Source organism: Manis pentadactyla, chromosome 10 (genome assembly GCF_030020395.1).
Source record: "Manis pentadactyla isolate mManPen7 chromosome 10, mManPen7.hap1, whole genome shotgun sequence".
NCBI classification, from domain to species: domain Eukaryota; kingdom Metazoa; phylum Chordata; class Mammalia; order Pholidota; family Manidae; genus Manis; species Manis pentadactyla.
In genome coordinates this window covers 18,780,124-18,799,248 of record NC_080028.1, presented here as the reverse complement: position 1 = coordinate 18,799,248, position 19,125 = coordinate 18,780,124, and the positions used below count along the sequence as shown (strand labels likewise).

Sequence of the window (19,125 nt, the reverse complement as noted above, 5' to 3'; positions counted from 1 at the left end):
TAATAATTCTTTGTATTTCTGTGGGGTCCGTCGTGATTTTTCCTTTCTCGTTTCTGATACTGTTGATTTGTGTTGACTCTCTTTTCTTCTTAATAAGTCTGGCTAGAGGCTTATCTATTTTGTTTATTTTCTCGAAGAACCAGCTCTTGGTTTCATTGATTTTTGCTATTGTTTTATTCTTCTCAATTTTATTTATTTCTTCTCTGATCTTTATTATGTCCCTCCTTCTGCTGACCTTAGGCCTCATTTGTTCTTCTTTTTCTAATTTCGATAATTGTGACATTAGATAATTCATTTGGGATTGCTCTTCCTTTTTTAAATATGCTTGGATTGCTATATACTTTCCTCTTAAGACTGCTTTTGCTGCGTCCCACAGAAGTTGGGGCTTAGTGTTGTTGTTGTCATTTGTTTCCATATATTGCTGGATCTCCATTTTGATTTGGTCATTGATCCATTGATTATTTAGGAGCGTGTTGTTAAGCCTCCATGTGTTTGTGAGCCTCTTTGCTTTCTTTGTACAGTTTATTTCTAGTTTTATGCCTTTGTGGTCTGAAAAGTTGATTGGTAGGATTTCAATCTTTTGGAATTTTCTGAGGCTCTTTTTGTGGCCTAGTATGTGGTCTATTCTGGAGAATGTTCTATGTGCACTTGAGAAGGATGTATATCCTGTTGCTTTTGGATGTAGAGTTCTATAGATGTCTATTAGGTCCATCTGCTCTACTGTGTTGTTCAGTGCTTCCGTGTCCTTACTTATTTTCTGCCCAGTGGATCTATCCTTTGGGGTGAGTGTGTGTTGAAGTCTCCTAGAATGAATGCATTGCAGTGTATTTCCCCCTTTAGTTCTGTTAGTATTTGTTTCACATATGCTGGTGCTCCTGTGTTGGGTGCATATATATTTAGAATGGTTATATCCTCTTGTTGGACAGAGCCCTTTATCATTATGTAGTGTCCTTCTTTATCTCTTGTTACTCTCTTTGTTTTGAAGACTATTTTGTCTGATATTAGTACTGCAACCCCTGCTTTCTTCTCGCTGTTGTTTGCTTGAAATATGTTTTTCCACCCCTTGAGTTTTAGTCTGTACATGTCTTTGGGTTTGAGGTGAGTTTCTTGTAAGCAGCATATAGATGGGTCTTGCTTTTTTATCCATTCTATTACTCTGTGTCTTTTGATTGGTGCATTCAGCCCATTAACAGTTAGGGTGACTATTGAAAGATATGTACTTACTGCTATTGCAGGTTTTAAATTTGTGGTTACCAAAGGTTCAAGGTTAGCCTCTTTAGTATCTTACTGCCTATCTTAGCTCGCTTATTGAGCTGTTATATACACTGTCTGGAGATTTTTTTCTTTTCTCCCTTCTTATTCCTCCTCCTCGATTCTTCATATGTTGGATGTTTTGTGCTGTGCTCTTTCTAGGAGTGCTCCCATCTAGAGCAGTCCCTGTAAGATGTTCTGTAGAGGTGGTTTGTGGGACGCAAATTCCCTCAGCTTTTTTTTGTCTGGGAATTGTTTAATCCCACCGTCGTATTTGAATGATAGTCGTGCTGGATACAGTATCCTTGGTTCAAGGCCCTTCTGTTTCATTGTATTAAATATATCATGCCATTCTCTTATGGCCTGTAGGGTTTCTGTAGAGAAGTCTGATGTTAGCCTGATAGGTTTTCCTTTATAGGTGACCTTTTTCTCTCTAGCTGCCTTTAAAACTCTTTCCTTGTCCTTGATCTTTGCCATTTTAATTATTAAGTGTCTTGGTGTTGTCCTCCTTGGATCCTTTCTGTTGGGGGTTCTGTGTATTTCCGTGGTCTGTTCGATTATTTCCTCCCCCAGTTTGGGGAAGTTTTCAGCAATTATTTCTTCTAAGATACTTTCCATCTCTTTTCCTCTCCCTTCTTCTTCTGGAACCCCTATAATATGGATATTGTTCCTTTTGGATTGGTCACACAGTTCTCTTAACATTGTTTCATTCCTGGATATCCTTTTATCTCTCTCTATGTCAGCTTCTATGCGTTCCTGTTCTCTGGTTTCAATTCCATCAATGGCCTCTTGCATTCTATCCATTCTGCTTATAAATCCTTCCAGAGTTTGTTTCATTTCTGTGATCTCCTTTCTGGCATCTGTGATCTCCCTCCGGACTTCATCCCATTTCTCTTGCATATTTCTCTGCATCTCTGTCAGTATGTTTTTGATTCTTATTTTGAATTCTTTTTCAGGAAGACTGGTTAGGTCTGTCTCCTTCTCTGGTGTCTCTGTGATCTTTGTCTGCCTGTAGCTTTGCCTTTTCATGGTGATAGGAATAGTTTGCAGAGCTGGGACGAGTGACGGCTGGAAGAACTTCCCTTCTTGTTGGTTTGTGGCCCTCCTCTCCTGGGAGAACAGCGACCTCTAGTGGCTTGTGCTGGGCAGCTGCGCACAGACAGGGTTTCTGCTTCCTGCTGGGCTGCTATGGAGTTTATCTCCGCTGTTGCTGTGGGCGTGGCCTGGTTTGGGCAGCTTCTCCAAAGTGGTGGAGTCGCGTTGGAGGGGGGGAGGCCTGGAGGCTATTTATCTCCGTAAGCGGCCTCCATGCTCCCTGCAGCCCAGGGGTTAGGGTGCCCAGAGATCCCCGGATTCCCTACCTCTGGATTAAGTGACCCGCCCTGCCCCTTTAAGACTTCCAAAAAGCACCCACCAAAAGAAAACAACGACCACAAAAAAAAAAAAAAAAAAAGTAAAGTAAAAAGAAAAAAAAAAAAGTGGCCGCTCGTTTCTCTTTATTCTCTGGCGCCAGCCTCAGGCATCTGCTCACTGGTCTTGCTGCCCTGTTTCCCTATTATTGGAGTCCCTATCCCTTTCAGACTTCCAAAAAGCGCTCGCCAGAACAAAACAGCAGAAAAAAAAAATGGTCGCGTACTTTTCTTATGTCCTCCGGCGTCCGGCCTCCGGTGCCCGGTCACTGTTCTTGCTGCCCTGTTTCCCTAGCATCCAGGGCCCCCTGGGCACGCACTCTGTCTGCGCTCTGGCCCGGATGGCTGGGGCTGGGTGTTCGGCAGTCCTGGGCTCCGTCTCCCTCCCGCTCTGCCTGCTCCTCTCCCGCCGGGAGCTGGGGGGAGGGGCGCTCGGCTCCCGCGGGGCGGGGGCTTGTATCTTACCCCCTTCGCGAGGCGCTGGGTTCTCTCAGGTGCGGATGTGGTCTGGATGTTGTCCTGTGTCCTCTGGTCTTTATTCTAGGAAGGATTGTCTTTGTTATATTTTCATAGATATATGTGGTTTTGGTAGGAGATTTCCGCTGCTCTGCTCAATGCTGCTGCCATCTTCCGCCCCTCTCCTCTGTAGTGTGTTTTTGTATATGAACCTTGATATTTTATGATGCTCTGGTACTTTGAAATGTTAATTTTTTTTCCTCTAAAGCCGTTGCTTTGAAAATAGCATTTTAACGAAAAAATATCTGTCTCGGACACCCATGTCACCCATTTCGACCAAATTTAAATAGCAGGGTTGTGCAAAATGTACCCACAGATTAAAATTTTGCTGTACATAACTGAAAAAGTATAGCTGAAGAATGACTATATTTCCATGTTGTCATGTAACTGCTGCCATTATCAAATGAAGGCTTGGAGATTATAGGAAGCTAATACAACTGGTTTGACTGTAGAAATGTTGGTACGAACATTTCAACACTGTGTAGTGTTTATATTATTAGAAAAATATCCTGACCATGACATTAAAGGACCTGTTTTCTTACGTTTCCTTAACAGTTTCCTCTTTTTTAGTGATTGCCTGTGCTTCACTAATTCCTACAACCAAGCTGGAGTGGAATCCAAAAGAAAAGGTAAAATTTGAATTCTTTTTTAATATGAGTGTCGATCCTGGTTCCTGAAATTATTTTCAAGAATTCCTCATACTTCTCTTAAACACTTCTACCATCTGTGCTTAAAAAAGGGGCCAGAGATTGAAGGGCAGGGGAATGATGTGACTGAAGGTGTATGGAGGTCAGAGGAAACACAGGATGTGAGAGAGGAGGGGACAAAGCCAGCCAGTGCACAGGGAAGTTTGTTTCAGGATGGAGTGAGAAGTCAGGGTGGCCAGGGATATGTTTTCAGGGAGTAGTTTGTGCAAGGCCTTTAGAGGTGGGCAGAGAGACTCATACTTGGCGGAGGTGACCAGAAGGAGGCTTTGAAGGCTTTTGAACAGGGAAGTAAAGTAAAAGAATATTATGGATGAATAGTGGAAGCAACACCTGAGGTGGACTGAAGAGAGAGTACAGGGTTAGGATGGCAGGGAGAAGGCAGTTCTGCTAGTTTAGATTTCAAGTCAAGATTAGCCTAAGTTGGAAGGAATAGGGTGAGTTTTTAATGGGCACGGCAAGTGACTAATGTGAAAATAAAAGGACCTGATGAATTGCAGCTGACTTCGAGTTTTCATCTTGGGTGAACCAAAGACTGAACAGAGCCAAGGTCCGTGACAGGAATAAATGGTTGCGTGGGGGAAAGTGGCGAGTGTTAGAATCGTTGCATCTGAGGCTTTAGGAGAACCTCAAGGAGAAATGCCCAGTCCAGTGGGTGGGATTGAGAGCCATCAGACCACAGGTTAGAGTGACTGGGGATTTCCAGACCAAACCTCAGAATACCTGGAACTGAATGTCGGGAACGGGGATGGACTCACGCCCTCAGACACTTAAACAGTGGTGGTCCATCTGGACGCCATATGGGAGTATGGTGTCCCAGGAGAGAAGAGAACAGCAGGAGATTTTTGTTTTTGTTTTTGTTTTCAAAGGTTCAGGTGCAGTTACAGATGTTTTTCAAAAAGCAGTGTCAATAAGATGTTGGAGTTAGAAGCCAACTGTAGGAGGTAAAAGAAACGGTGAGGGGCTGGTTCATTCATTCCGCTCTCAGTCCAATGTGTGGAGGTGAGAACAGGAGAAATAAGATTGTGGCTTAGGTATAGCGGGCTCAGAGAAATGATTTCCCAGGACAGAGGATTCTGGCATGTGATGGAAGTCTGGAGGAGACGGGGAAGGCTGACCGTCGAGAGAAAGAGAAGGATTCGGACAGACGTTTAAAAAGAAGAAAGAAAGTGCTTCCTGAAAGTGAGACTTCCTCGCAGAGCCGCTGCAGGTGTACTTTGCTCTTCAACCACTGGGGGGAGACTTTCCACCACGAATCACGAATCAGCGGCTGAGGCATTCATTCATCGAAGCACATCCAGGCAGTTAAAAATCTTTTCATTTCATTTTCTATCTTAAAAAGGGGGAAAGTACCTGGTTTCCTATCTTCTCCACAAATTACCGTGCCACTCTTGTATTGCCTTCTGTTCCCAATATCAGTGAATGCAAAGAAAAGCCTTTACTTAGTCCACTGGGTAGAATACTCATTCAGGTACTGCCGGCAAAGTCCTGTGGGTGCTTCAGAGCTTTCCCAGATCATCCCTGTGCAGTGACTTCCTTGGTAGAGAGGGTGAGAATTATAATGTCATTGCCTCATTTTAGGTAGCAAGCAGATGAGGGCTCTGTGTTCACACAGGTAGTGGAGGAATCTGGATTCCTCGTTCAGTGCATTCATTAATCTCAGGCTGAAGAAATTCCTCCCCCAAAATTCTGCTTGTTTTTGTAAACTGTCTTCACTGCGCAGGGATGATACGGGATGGGTGGAGCCCCTGATGCGGTCACCAAAAGGGGGCGGCCTCTGTTCTCAACCCCATCCTGTAAGCTGGCCGGGTTGTTCCCCGTGTGACCTGGATGAGAACACGGAGTGGAGTGGTATCTATGATGGGCCTCAATTAAATCTGTGTGGATGAAAACCGGATCAAAGGAAACAGCTGTCACTGTACAACAAACAGATCTGCATTTGTTTATTCACACTGGGAACTATAGCAGAGCAGAAAGTGAAGTAGGAGAAAAAACCAGGTCACTATTTGAAAGCAGAGATGAACTGATGATAGTCCACAGACCTGATGTGGCATGGGGGCGAAAGTCAGACACAGACATGCCTTTTTTCCCGTGGACAGTGTTTAAAAATGCTAGGATAGTTTCCAGCATTTAAAAATCAGATGGTCATATTTTCTCATTTGGTGAAAATAGAATTGAGCTGATGACAAGTGGGCTCCCCATCTTCCCCTCTTGTTTTGCAACCTTCAGGTTCATTTGTTTTTAATATTCTGGCCTCCGCAGGCGCTGATTTCCAAACCCCCGATTAAAGTCATTCTCCTTTGACTCCCATTCTCATTCCTGCCTGCGAGGTGATCGTGTAGATGTCTCATTACCATTTCTTTGTAGCTGTGTTTACCTTCCAATATTAAGCAGGACTATTTTGAACTGACATCTTCTGTAGTAACAGAAACTTTACAGCCAGTGGCGACAGTCCGCCAGTTTCCTCTAGACACCTGCATTCATTCTTCAGAGTAACTGCATGAATGCTGAATAGATGCTGTTTCAGCTGTCTTTCAACTTTGAGATTCCCAGCAGTTGGGCAAGCAAGTCATGCACTGTACAGAAAGTTCTTTCTTCTCTAGAGTCCAAATTTGCTTCCCAGCATCCTTACTCTACCTTCTGAGGCTGTATAGGCTAAGTCTTAAAGCCAGAGTATGTGAGGGCCTGCAAGAACCTTGGGGATAATTGCATCCATGTTCTCATCGGGCGGGTGCCTGGCTTACTGTATTGCCTCAAGGAGTTGATTTATGCTCACTGGATAGTTTTTTCCCCTGATCTGACCTGCTGTTATTATTTCAGTATATACACTAAAGTGAATCTACGTAGGCTAAATCCTGTTTCTTCATTATTGCTCTTAGGATTATGTATTTCATGTAGTGAGTGCGATCTGTGAATGGACAGTGGCCTTTGGTTTTATTTTCTACTTCCTAACATTCATCCAAGATTTTCAGGTGGGTATATATCAACTTAGGTGCAATAAATAGCTGACAATTAGGATTAGTAGAAATCCATAGGACATTTCTTGCATTAAAAAAGTAAGAGCACTGTTTCTTTTTACCTTCATGTGTTTGAAAAAATAAGTTAACTATTGTGCAACTTAGTTTATTCCCGAACACAGGCATCTTTAGGAGTTTTCCCAGACAGTGACATGTTCGTGTGTCCTCTGCCATTTGATACTTATAGTCATATATCCTGGTTATTTTCTTTCTAAAGCGGTCTCATTTACTGGTTATTGCCCAAATAATAGGAAATACATCTTCTTAGAAGATAAAAGTGTGTTGTTGAAAAAACGTTCCCAAGGCAGACAGAAGGTGGGCCCTCATCAGATGTGGCAACAGGGAAAACCTTACATTTTGAAACAAGTGAATTATTAGCTAAAAGGGTATATAGAAAGCCAGGAACTGCTACAGGACCCAGCTGAAGCTTTACACGAACCAGAGCAAGGTCATCTCTGAGGGGGTGGAAAGCTATTGAGAGTTTCATAGCTGGCATTGGAATTATTTACCTGCTTTTAAATCTTTTCTCTTTTTTTAAATAGAGTGTCACCCTAAGGATATCCACAGAAATCAATGATGATATTTGAAGAAGAAGAATTATATCTCACTCAGTGAAAGTTACAATTTTTAGAAGTGGTGCAGAAGACAGACAGGGTTTTACTGCTGCCCTGAGTGCAATGCACCTGCGGCATATCCAGGACTTGAATTTCATTAAGAATTCCCAGTAGTTGTACTATTTCCAAAGGTATGTTTTCCTAGCGAATGTAGAGCACTTATGACTTTGTAGCAATGTTTTTATAATTTTTTAAGTAGACACTTTTTTATATTAACAAATTCATTTCAGAAAAGATAAGGTATTACAGAGGATGGAGAGCTCTTATTTTTGTACAGACTCTGTTGTTTTTCCTTGGTGTGTGAGTGAGTTATGGAAATACACTAAAGGAGGAATTCACTAAAAACAAAATATCAGGGAATATTCATTTTTAAAATTCATTTTTAGTGAATGAACTAATTTTATATCATGAGAGCATTTATAGAATACAGTTTTTTAATGATCATAAAGATTTAGTTAATACATTAACACTAAGATACTTTGGTTTTTAGATAACTAAGCAAAATGCTTCTATTGAAAAGCCTTAAAATCACTATGCACATTAACTCAAAGTGAACACAGAAGACCTCAGGTTTTAAAATCTGCCTCTCCATGGGCCTGTCTGCTCACACAGCCGCAGCTTTTACTCTTGTTGCCAATTGGAAGTCCATGGTGGGTGTAATTCCAGGTGGGATGGGTGGATTCAGCAAGGCAGATTAGAAATCAAAAGCCTTATAAAAACAGAATAAATGGAGGTGAGCAACTAATAGGAAAACCTCAATGGATTCCGGGTTATTATCTTTGCTAGATGTGCAAGGAGGGAAAGTATCTCAGGGAACATTTGTGGAAGGTCGGGTTATAAGGAGACCTTCAGTTAATACTAAACCTCTACAAAATTCCAACCTGTGAAAAGCATTAAAAATACCATTTATAAAACCACCCTTTGTTGCTGATATAACTTGATATATATAGTCTGACTCAGATGTGAGCTTCAGCTCACATCTCAGATTTATTTTATGCCCATAAACATGCTGAAGAGAACACAGGGCCAAGAGAGCTGATGGGAGAGGGCACAGGGAACCATTTTTTTCCTCCTTTTCTTGCCTGTGGCTGGATATTTGCACACTGTATGAAAAGGGAATCAGGTCCTTTGTTATGACCCACAGACACCCCCTTTTGAAAAGCAAGTCATTCCAGAGGAAAAAGGTGGGCCTTGGAATGTTAAGGTGTAGGTTAGAGAGTAAGACAAGGAAGTCTCCTTCACAGATCCTCTGGACCACAACCCGCTTCTGGCCATGTGGGTCTAGACCTTGAGGGGATGTACCAAGGCCAGAGGAGCCTTGCGGGGCATCTGGGACTGGTGAGCATGTGCTGGCTCTGCAATAACTGTTTGTTGAGTGAGTGAGAAGCAGCTTTGGTCAGCCACTTATGCAGGCACAAACTGTGTTTGCCCTCTGTGTTCAGCAGTGAGAAGCCTGTAACCATTTCTGGATCTGTTGTACCTTGTCTTAATGCTGTGGATCCCCACTGTAACACTAAAAGACTGATTAAAGCTGTGTGAAGCATTCCTTGCTCTGCAGAGGGGCTGGGGTGCCGCATACCTGTACTGTGGAATCCATAATAGAATGAATCCATGGTTGGTTCCCACTTTGAACAGACTTCTGTTATCAACACTTCACCTGATGCCCTGCCCTTCATTCCCACATCTCTCTGCAAGATTTGATTGGGAGCTCCTTGAGGGCAGAGTATGTGCCTTAATCTGTATCACTGTAACTCCAGTATTTATCAGGGTGCCTCCTGGTACACAGTGGGTGCTTAATAAGTATTTGTTGAGTGCATGAATGGGTGAGCAAAGGAAGGAATAACTAGGGATATTTGTAGTGTGTATAATGACAGTTATTCTGGTTTGGTAGTTAAGTCTTAAACAAATAGTCTGTATCACCTGGTAATGTTGACTGCTTTGCTTTGTGTACTGTAAACATTTCAGTTGTTTGAGCCTCACCATCCTATGACAACTCTCTTCAACCTGGACAGTTACCAGAAATTGTTAACATGGGCTAGACAAAATGGTACACCTGGCTTGGCAAACTGAGAAGGCCAGAAATCACTCCAGACAGTCACATTCTGCTGAGTCCATGAAACCTCTAAAGCTGGTCTTAACCACATTTTGTTATTATTTCTAATTTCCATGAACTTGCATTTCCTTGGACCTCATGGCTAAAAGAGTAAAATAAAATGAAATATTTCTTTATTTTAGCAATTTTTGTCTCTGTTAAATTATAATATGTCAACTGGGTACTACTATGAAGTGTATTTATTGGGGAAATAATTCTAGCTTCACTTGGACTCTATAAAGGTATAGTTTGAGCCTTGTTTTCTTAACCGTAGAGCTTTGCACATGGGCACAGTGGCTCATCTTTGTAGAGATTCTTGAACATTAGTATCAGAAGCTTGCATCAGTCAAGACTCGTAGGTTTGAAGGCACCCGGAAATACAATTCATATTTGCTGAATTGGAGGGGAAAGGGGCGTCTGTTGACTCAAATAAGAGAGAAGTCCAGGGCCATAGCTGGTTTGGGGAACGGCTGGATCCAGAATTACTACCAGGACTCCATCTATGCTCTCTTTCAGCTCTGCTTTTCTCTCTGTTGGTATGATTCTGAGGCAGGCTTTTCTCTGGTGGGGGTGAGATGACTTCTACAGGACCCAGGCCTACAAATTATCCAGTGAAAAGGCAGGAATTCTCAGTAGTTCAACAAAAGCCTGCAAGTTGAAACCCACTGCCTCTGACTGGCTGGTTTGGATCACATGGCTGGTCTGTGGCCCAGGGAGGTGTGGCGCTCCAATTAATCAGACTCTGTCACATGTCCACCTCTGGAGCAGGGGAGGGTCAACACAGCCCAAACTACAGGGCTGATGGTGGGTGAAAGCTGTTTCCCAGAAGAAAGGGATGGGCACTGGATCTTGGACAGACACAAAGCAGCAGATTCCACTCTGGCATTAAAGTTCCTCACACCTCTGAAGCCAGGAAAGCCAGCCTACCTTGTTTCAGAGTAAACCAAATTATACTTGCTGACAGCCTTTTCAGGTCAGAAAAAAGGAAATGTAAGCCCTTTAGGTACTAAACATGCCTCCAGGAAACTTCAAAGTTATGTTTATACCTTCTCAAGCTTGTGCTCTTATCACCTCTGTGAGGCTGGCCAGGCAGTTAACTGTCATGCGTTTCAGATGAGGAAACTAAGGCAAAGAGAGGTTCAGTGACCTGCAAGAAGTTCACTACCAGATGGCAACACATGCCGTCTGCGATTCTAGTTTGTCTGACTTCTAATCAAGTGGGGGCGGGGGGTGTTTTGTTTTTTTTAAAAAAACACTGACAGAGAATTCCACAGAAATTGCATTTCATAAATCAAATTAAGTGCATCAGTGTTGTGCTGTGTTTGGGTTTCCTAACATCCCTTACATGTGGCATTGTCCCATGTTCCCATTTTTTATTCAGTTGGAGACATCTTGGTCTGGTGTTGGGGCCCGGAATGAGGCAGGAGGAGTGGGAGGGAGGTAAGTGGTATCCCATTGTCTCCCACTCCCTGATTCTGGCAGGCCAGTAAGCCCGGCTGTCTCCCCACACACATACTCTTGGTCTGGCTCTGAATGCCCCGCATTCTCAAGGCCAGAATGTCATGCGTCTGTGTCCTGTCTCTTGCACAAGAGAGCGACCACAGCCTCAAGCCCTGAAGGAGCAGCTTTCGACTCTCCTTAATCATCCCCAGGAGATTCATCTTCTAAAACGAAGGGCAGCAGGATGCCAAACTCATATGGGGGGGGATGACTGTGACTTCCAAAATTGATGCTTGAAAATGCTGAAGGACATACCAACCAAGTTTGCTTCGTGGTGGGAGCCAGGCTGCCACGAGATGCCTCGAAAGCCTGTGGCTTAGGCAGTCCCTCCACAATGCGCAGTGCTCTGTGCCCTACCATTCCCAAAGCCAGCCCACCTCGACTCCAGTTACGTGAGTGACTAGAATCTCTTTTGAACTTCAATAAACTTGAGTTGGATTTCTGATGCTTATCCCCATAAGAGCCCTGATACAAAGACCCGAGTTCTAGCACACAAATACGGTAAACTACTGTTACCTGGACTTACTGTGCTAGGGTGGGAGGATAATGTCTAGATAGGTGGGGACTCATCTCCCTCTCACAGCCCTTGCTCTCTGAACCATTCGTTCTTATTTTAAACATTTCGAATCAGTACATATTCAGGTGATCAAAAAATCAAAACAGCATGAAAAAGTATTCCATGAAAAGCCTTTGTTTTGTACCTTTCTCTACCCACATTTACTCAATTCACCCCTCTTCTTGCTGATGTACACTTTTTATGTAAATTCAGGCAGAAACCCACTGATTTTCAAATGTTACCCTTTTGACTTCTACCCTAAATGTAGCACACTACAAACAGTTCTGAGCCTACCTTTTTTGACAAAGCAGTGTGTTTGCACATGTTTCCTCATTGACACATGGAGAGCTTCCTCACTGTTTTTAGTTCGTTTGTTCTCTTTACACCTGTATGGTATTCCACTGTCTGGCTGTGCCATTATTTATCTGTAACAAGCCCCCTCTTTGATGAACAATTGTGTGGCTTCCAAACTTTTGCAATTACAAGTGAATGCCCTTGTACATACATCATCTCACACATGTGTGAGGACCTCTGTGGGAGAGAGTCCCATGGCGGGGAGGCTGGGACAAATGGGAACTGCATCTGTAATTTGACAAATAGTCGTCTTGCCTTTAGAACTTTTTCACTTGAGCATTTTTTGGCGGCAAATCTTTCCCACTGGTCACCCTTCTGAACTGAGGGTGCTGATTCTCAAGTTCACTTTGTCTTGGTGACTCATTCAGCTGGCACCGATGTGGATTCACAAATGTGTGGGACAGAGGCCCACTAACCGTGTCACTATCCCACAGACACTCTCCCGCTTCGTTCTTCCTTTGATGTGAACACCTAGGGCAGGGAGGGCACGCTGTCTGCTCCCCTCTCTGCGGGCAGCGGAGCCTCTTCTGCCTCATCCCCTCCGGCTCCTCCTCGCCTTTTCATGGTCAAGAGCGTCTCTGTCTCACCGGGTTTCTCATTGTGATCTTGCCTCTTCTAATCTCATCTCTTTTGTATCCACTTTCTCTAGTTGGTATCTCCTTGTAGGGCTGCCACTTACACTTCCTTATCTTCTGAGAACATGCTGCTTTTACAGACACGACACAGACACGACTCATCAACCGCAGTGTTCCCTTTCCCTCTTCTCGAAAACTGACACATTACAGAACAGGCGAATCCAGACCTTTTGGCCCTCCCTGACCTTGTAGCTTGGTCAGTATGAAACGACCCAGTGAGGGGGGGTACACAGCAACACAGAGGCCACAAAGAGAGAGAATGGAAAGTCCAGCTTTGGGAGACTTTAAAAAACTTATTTAGAAATAATAGGCTTTAATTTTGCTTAAATGTACCTTTTATGCCACTTAAGATAATTAATAAACTTAACTTCTTAGGGTAGTTTTGGTTCGCAGCAAAATTGAGGGGAAAGTACTGTGTTCCTCACCTTGCCTCCATGCACATTTGCTTAAATGTACCTTTTATGCCACTTAAGATAATTAATAAACTTAACTTCTTAGGGTAGTTTCGGTTCGCAGCAAAATTGAGGGGAAAGTACTGCATTCCTCACCTTGCCCCCATGCGCATTCCCCCCCATACCCACACCCACCACCAGAATGGTACTTGTATTAATAAACAGTTGATAAACCTAAGTCACCAAAGTCCATCATCTACATTAGGGTTCACTCCTGGTGGATACACTATGGGTTTGATGAATGTTAATGTATAGTGGCTTGTATCCACCATCATAGTATCATACAGAAAAGTTTCACTGTCCTAAAAATCCTTTTGTCATTTTGAAAAGGAAAATTGTTTTGGAACTACCTAACAAAAGGCAGTACAATTTTGTTCACTGCCAGGTATTCATGGACTTTTGCTCAAACACCAGTGGTATTTCTTTGCCTGCTTGCATTATTACTCAGGTTCTGTTAGCATTGATTGAGCATCTAACCAAATCAAAGACACTGAAAAGGGCATTTCCTCATAATTAGCCTCATTCAAGTAAATTAAGGTGCAGTGAGATTGTCACCAGGTACCCAGTGATGGTGCCAAGACCAAACCAACGGCTGGGACTCCGACCAGCAACCTTTTCACCAGGACAATGTGATCATCAACCATTACCATGTGAAAATGAATCTGTCGGCTTTTCTAGGGCCTTATAAGGTCCTGAGGAGTGAAATCCCTAAACTTGCAAGTTTAGACAAATGGGTGAAATGTCTCTGTGTTACTGCTTCAAAAATGGGGAGGGGGCAGGTGGTGGGAATCAGAGGTAGAAACACAATAGAGAGGGAGGGCTTGCATGGCATACCTGCTCTTCGGTGGGAGTTTGCAATTAGCCCTCCACCCGTGCACGACCCCAGAGGAGGAACACAGAAATGGCCAAGGGGTTCATCGGGCAGTGAGCCTCGGGGTGGTGGGAGGAGGCGGCTTTCTATATGATTAAGGTTCTGGTCACTGTGAGGTGTGCTTTCTTAGGACTGTCACCTTAGTATCTTTTGCTTCTAGTTGCTGTTGTAAGATGGATTTCACGTTGTCTTCTGTTTGGAAAGGAACTGCTTCTACTTCCCAAGGGAGAAGACATGGTGGAGCCCAGAGTAAAGACCGTTTAGGCTGTCCCAGGCTGGGTAAAAGAAGTCCTCAGCGGTCCCACTTGTCAGATACATGGTTTGGTGTTGGCATCAGACCTCAAGCGCCCATTAAGACTTCTCTGAGCCTCCAGCAGCGGGAAGCAGTGAAGGCCTTAGGACTTAGGGTCCCTGGTTCCAGCTCTCTTGCTTATCAGGCTAATATTAGCATGAATGACAGGAATGGCCAGAAGACAGCTTTAACCTTCTTGAACAAACCTTTTGCTCAGAGTTGGCCCAGAGTAGCCAGTTTCGGGTACCACGCAAGACTTCTGACTTAAGGCGAAGAGTGATGTATTTAGAGTTGGCCAGTGATTTGACAGCTGCTAACATAACCTTTAACACGTGTATTAAAATGAATCCTGAGCTTAGTTCAGTCTGTCATTTCCTCTTAATACTTGAAAAGCCACAGTTTTGTTTGAAAGTTCCCTCAAAAAGCTCCAGCAGGTGAATTTATTCTCCAAGGGCTTGACCGCACTTGGAACCCTTAAGTAAGAGCCACCTTGAAATTGAAACCAGTAAAATCCCAGGTCTCTCTGGCTAAGAGAAGAAGCAAGGGTATGTTCTGAGGTTTATTAAGTAATTACCTAGTTGTTGACATGTAGGGGGAGGAAAAGAGTTGAAGCGTTGGCAAGTATGAATAGAGTTTAGTCAGGATCTTGATTCGTGTGGCTTGTAGAAGAGGCAGAACATTTTGGTGTTCCTTGACCTTTGTCTCAGGTCAAACCAGGGAATGTGTTCTTCTGACTCAATTAACTAGGCTTTGGGGTTGTATGTCATATTGACTGTCCAAACGACTATCTATTGTGATGCAGTTAATCCTGAAGGTAACTCCAAAGTCATTAGGTGTAGGGAATAGGTGCAACAGCGACTTGAAAGGAAGCAAATGGGAGTGAGAAACAAACTCAGAATTAACTGGCCATGTTGACTTCCCATCTGCAGTTGCTCTGAATGAAAGATTAGAACAGATTTTTCTAATAAACTGCTCTGAGACTAACTTCATCCAGAGCTTCAGGGAGGAAGGCTGTTCTCAGTTTGGAGATAGCTAGATCTGTATTCCCAAAACTTCAGCCATTTGTGTGTCTCCCCTGCAATTTTTGTCACGCTGTTAATTGCAATGTATTTAATACTAATAACTCGCTATTTAGCTTAACTATTTTTATTTTAAAGAGAAACTTCTCTTCCCACTGCTTCTCCTCCTAGCGGATCTAGCTTGCTGAATGGTGTTACCATCCATCAGGTCACCCAGAGCAGAAACTTGAGTCACATCCCAGACTGCTCACTCTGCTCCCCACCCCTACCTCATGCACAGGGTGAACAGATAATTATCAGCCAAACCATGGTATTTAGCAGAATGAAAGGGACACTATGAATAACGGCACCCAGAGTAAACTGGGTCTGTCTGAGGCAAATGGGGATGCACGGTCAACTCATCTACGGTCTTGAATCCTCCACTTCCTCTCCATTCCCACCATCACCGTCTTAGTACCAGCCTTCACAATTATTTGCTTGGACTCCTCCAGTAGCTCACTATTGTTCCCTTGATTTCAGTCTTGATCCTTTCTAACACATCTTACACACTGCACATAAACATTTGATTTATCACCTTACTTCAAATCTTTCAGTGGCTCCCTGTCACTTCATAAGGATAAATTTCAAGTTCCTCAGTATGGTTTATGAGGCTCTTCACAGATCTGGTTGGTTTTTAAACCTTCCAGCCTGTGAGCTCATTTATTTATTCATTCAACTTTTATTGAGAGTTTCTTTGGGTTGATACAATATTAGACTCTGGAATATAACAACAAAAAGATGGGTTTCTGCCCTTAAGGTGTTTACAGTGGAGTGGAAAAACAGCCAAAGAAACACTACAGCAAAATATGTTGTGGTGAAATCCTGCACTCTTCGATCTTGCAGCTCAAAGTGTGGTCTGGGGACCAGCAACATGGGCGTCACCTGGAACCTTGGTAGGAATGCAGAATCTTGGGCTCTGCCCCAGACTCACTAAGTCCAAATGTGCATTTTAACAAGATGCCTAGGTGATCCGAGTGCCCAATAGTCTGCAAATCCTGGGCTAAGGGACTAAGCTGGTTCTGACACTTGGCTCAGATCCCCAGGGACGGTCATGCCTTGGGGGGAGATGCAGAGGAGGAGACAGTTTTCTAAAGGAAGGCAAAGTGGGAAAAGCTACACCCAGTGGGAGGGGTTCACCTGTGCTAGGGCTCAACTGGCAAGAAAGAACGTGCTGTTTGGTGGGAATTACAAGGTGTTCAGCATTTTGGGAGCATGGGCTGCAGATGGGAGCCTCACTTAATTCAGAGATACCCTCATTCAGGGAAGAAACATGTATCAATTTCAGCACCTCCATTTCTTCTTCGAGCCCATCGGATTTGGAATGAATACTTGGATTCATAGAGGCGGGATTATAGAGGTTACCAGGGGCTGCAGGAAGAGGAGAATGGAGAGTTATTGTTTAATGGGTACAGAGTTTCTGTCAGGAATGATGAAAAGATTCTGGAAGTGGATAGTGGTGGTGCTTGCATGACATTGCAAATACACTTAATGCTACTGAATTTGTACACTTAATAATGGTGAAAGTGGCCATATTTGTGTTATGTATATTTTATCACACACAAAAAAAGATTGGGCACTTTAGAGTCTGAATTTTGCCATCTCCTTGCTGTGACATCCCAAGCAAGTCTGGTAACCTCGTGGAACCATAGTGTCTTCATCTGTAAAACGTGAATAATGAGGGTACTGCCTTACGGTACGTGACTTGTCATGAGGATTCATTAGAGCAGTGGCTGTGAAGCCCCTGGAGTTTGCTGGGCTATCTCAGGCCCATTAAAGCTTGAAAAGTATGCTCTTAGCACAATGCCCAGCACAGCCAGAGCTTGCACTGCGGCTATCATTACCCCGTCCACCTCCTCTTTGACTGAAGCACTGATTTTCAACTCAGGCTGTACGTTAGAATCACCTGGAGAACTCTGTCTGTAAAGCACCATTGCCTGGAGCAATGAAATCTGTTTAGAAAATGGAGTAGAAGCAGTGGTGCTCTGGGTGGTGTCCCAGTGTGCAGCCAAGGCTGAGAAACCGTACTGTGGCAGCGGTCCACAAACTTTAATGTATCAGAATCACCAGAGAACTTGTTAAAACAATTCCTGTGCCCCAGCCCCCGAGTTTCAAGTTTAGTAGATACAGATCAGCCCTCTCCTTCATTCCATCCTCTGTCTGGTGTCTTTCCTTTTGTTTGCTGTCTGGTAGTTCTACCCATTTCCTAACATCTTCCAGACCCACTGCCCTACTCTTGAAAACATTTGCCAACAGCTTTTTTCATGCCAATGGTCTCAAAATTCTCCAACCTGTTCTGGTGTAGACACAATTCACCATGTCTCAAAATTCCCTTTCTTTGAATTCAGAGCCACTGTTCTTGGTGTTTTCCATTTCTCTTTCCTTCTCCCTTCACACCTGGAAATAAGGATTCCCATGACCATATTCTTGGGTCCCTATATTTATCCCTTAAAAAGAGCACAGCTTTAGAAGTGAGACAAACATGAGTTTATATGTTGGAACTGGGCAATTCACTCAAACTCTGGGTCTCATTTTCCTCACTGGTGAATCATGGGCGATGATAATAGTGCCCCCCCCCCCCCTAAATAATATCCTCGACACTTAACACCCAACTATTAGCAGTATAGTATTCCACATTTAAGAAGTTGGCAAAATCTTGACCTTGGAGAGAACTCCAGGAGTGCTGGGCCTAAACCTGCAATGCAGAGGGCAGGGCCAGGAGTATCAAAAACAGTATGGAGGGATAAAGCCAGGATTTACCAAGAGACAAGAAAACGGTCCCAACCAAGGATTTTCCAGAAGGCCTGGACAGACAGGCAGGTGACAGATGGAATCTGACAAAGAAACGGACCAAGAGAGTTCCTGTGACTACAGTAAAATGAGAGACTGGGCTGGTCCAGGTACGGGGAGGGTGTTATTAATGGTGCTCAGATGGGCTATGGAATGGCCCCAAAGGAAACCTACAGGAGGATTCCAACCCCATCAGTATGCAATTTATTCCTTTTGGCAAGAAACAAAGTGATAAAGAACCTGTTACAGTTTGCACCATTTATTATTGTCATGTGCAAAACATGACCACGGGGTGTTACACAGAGCTTTTGTTATGAGATGAGGTCTCTGAGCGCTGTTTCCCGTCGATGATGTTATTCAGGACAATGGCTCACATGTTGAAATTTGAAACTCCTTGGGTGAAGAATCCCTCTGCAGGCTGTACCAGATGTTGCTTGTGTAGCTCCTTGAGCCCAGAAAGATGAGTTAATCCTTGAATTATTCTGAACTTGCATCAAACTCAGAGGACTTCATCCAACGGGCCGTGACAATTAAAAACAAGACTATCAGAAGAGCTGTGGGTGGTAGTCCTGTCTCTGAGAAAGGAACATGGCCCCCTGCCGCTGGCCGCATTCCCAATGGCCTCTGGACGCCGACAGCCATGAACAGAGGGCCTCAGTGTGATGCTGTGAAAATCCTGCGCTTAAAGCACATGTAGTCAAACAAAAACTTCCTCACCTACTAAAGACACTATAGACATATCACCCTCTCCAAGATGCTTCCCCTGAATCTTCCAGGCCTCACTGACCCTACTTACCATAGTCTACTCTCATAATGCACAGCACACAGCTTGCCACTGAATGACTCCAAACCATAGCTTCTTTCTCCAGTTACACGGTAACTTCCTAGAGGTTCTGTACCAAGTGCATTTTGTATTTCTCTGTATCTCTGAGTGCCTAGAACTCTCAGGAGGCCTCACGGTCATCTTTTCATCCCGTAAATCTAGCACATTGCCTGGCTCACAGCAGACACTAAATG

The 19,125-nt window shown here is 43.7% G+C and overlaps 1 protein-coding gene across 3 annotated transcripts in view; it reads left to right on the top strand.

The window, feature by feature from the left end:
- Nucleotides 1-19,125, top strand: part of DRAM1 (DNA damage regulated autophagy modulator 1) — an 82,036-nt gene that overhangs the window by 38,088 nt on the left and 24,823 nt on the right. Inside the window, exons 5-7 of one of the 3 annotated variants that reach the window (XM_036891259.2) lie at nt 3,747-3,805; nt 6,760-6,852; nt 7,440-9,745. In XM_036891259.2, the coding sequence (XP_036747154.2) occupies nt 3,747-3,805; nt 6,760-6,852; nt 7,440-7,484 (197 nt within the window). In that variant the 3' untranslated portion in view covers nt 7,485-9,745. The other 2 variants (XM_036891261.2, XM_036891265.2) reach the window with 2 other exon arrangements.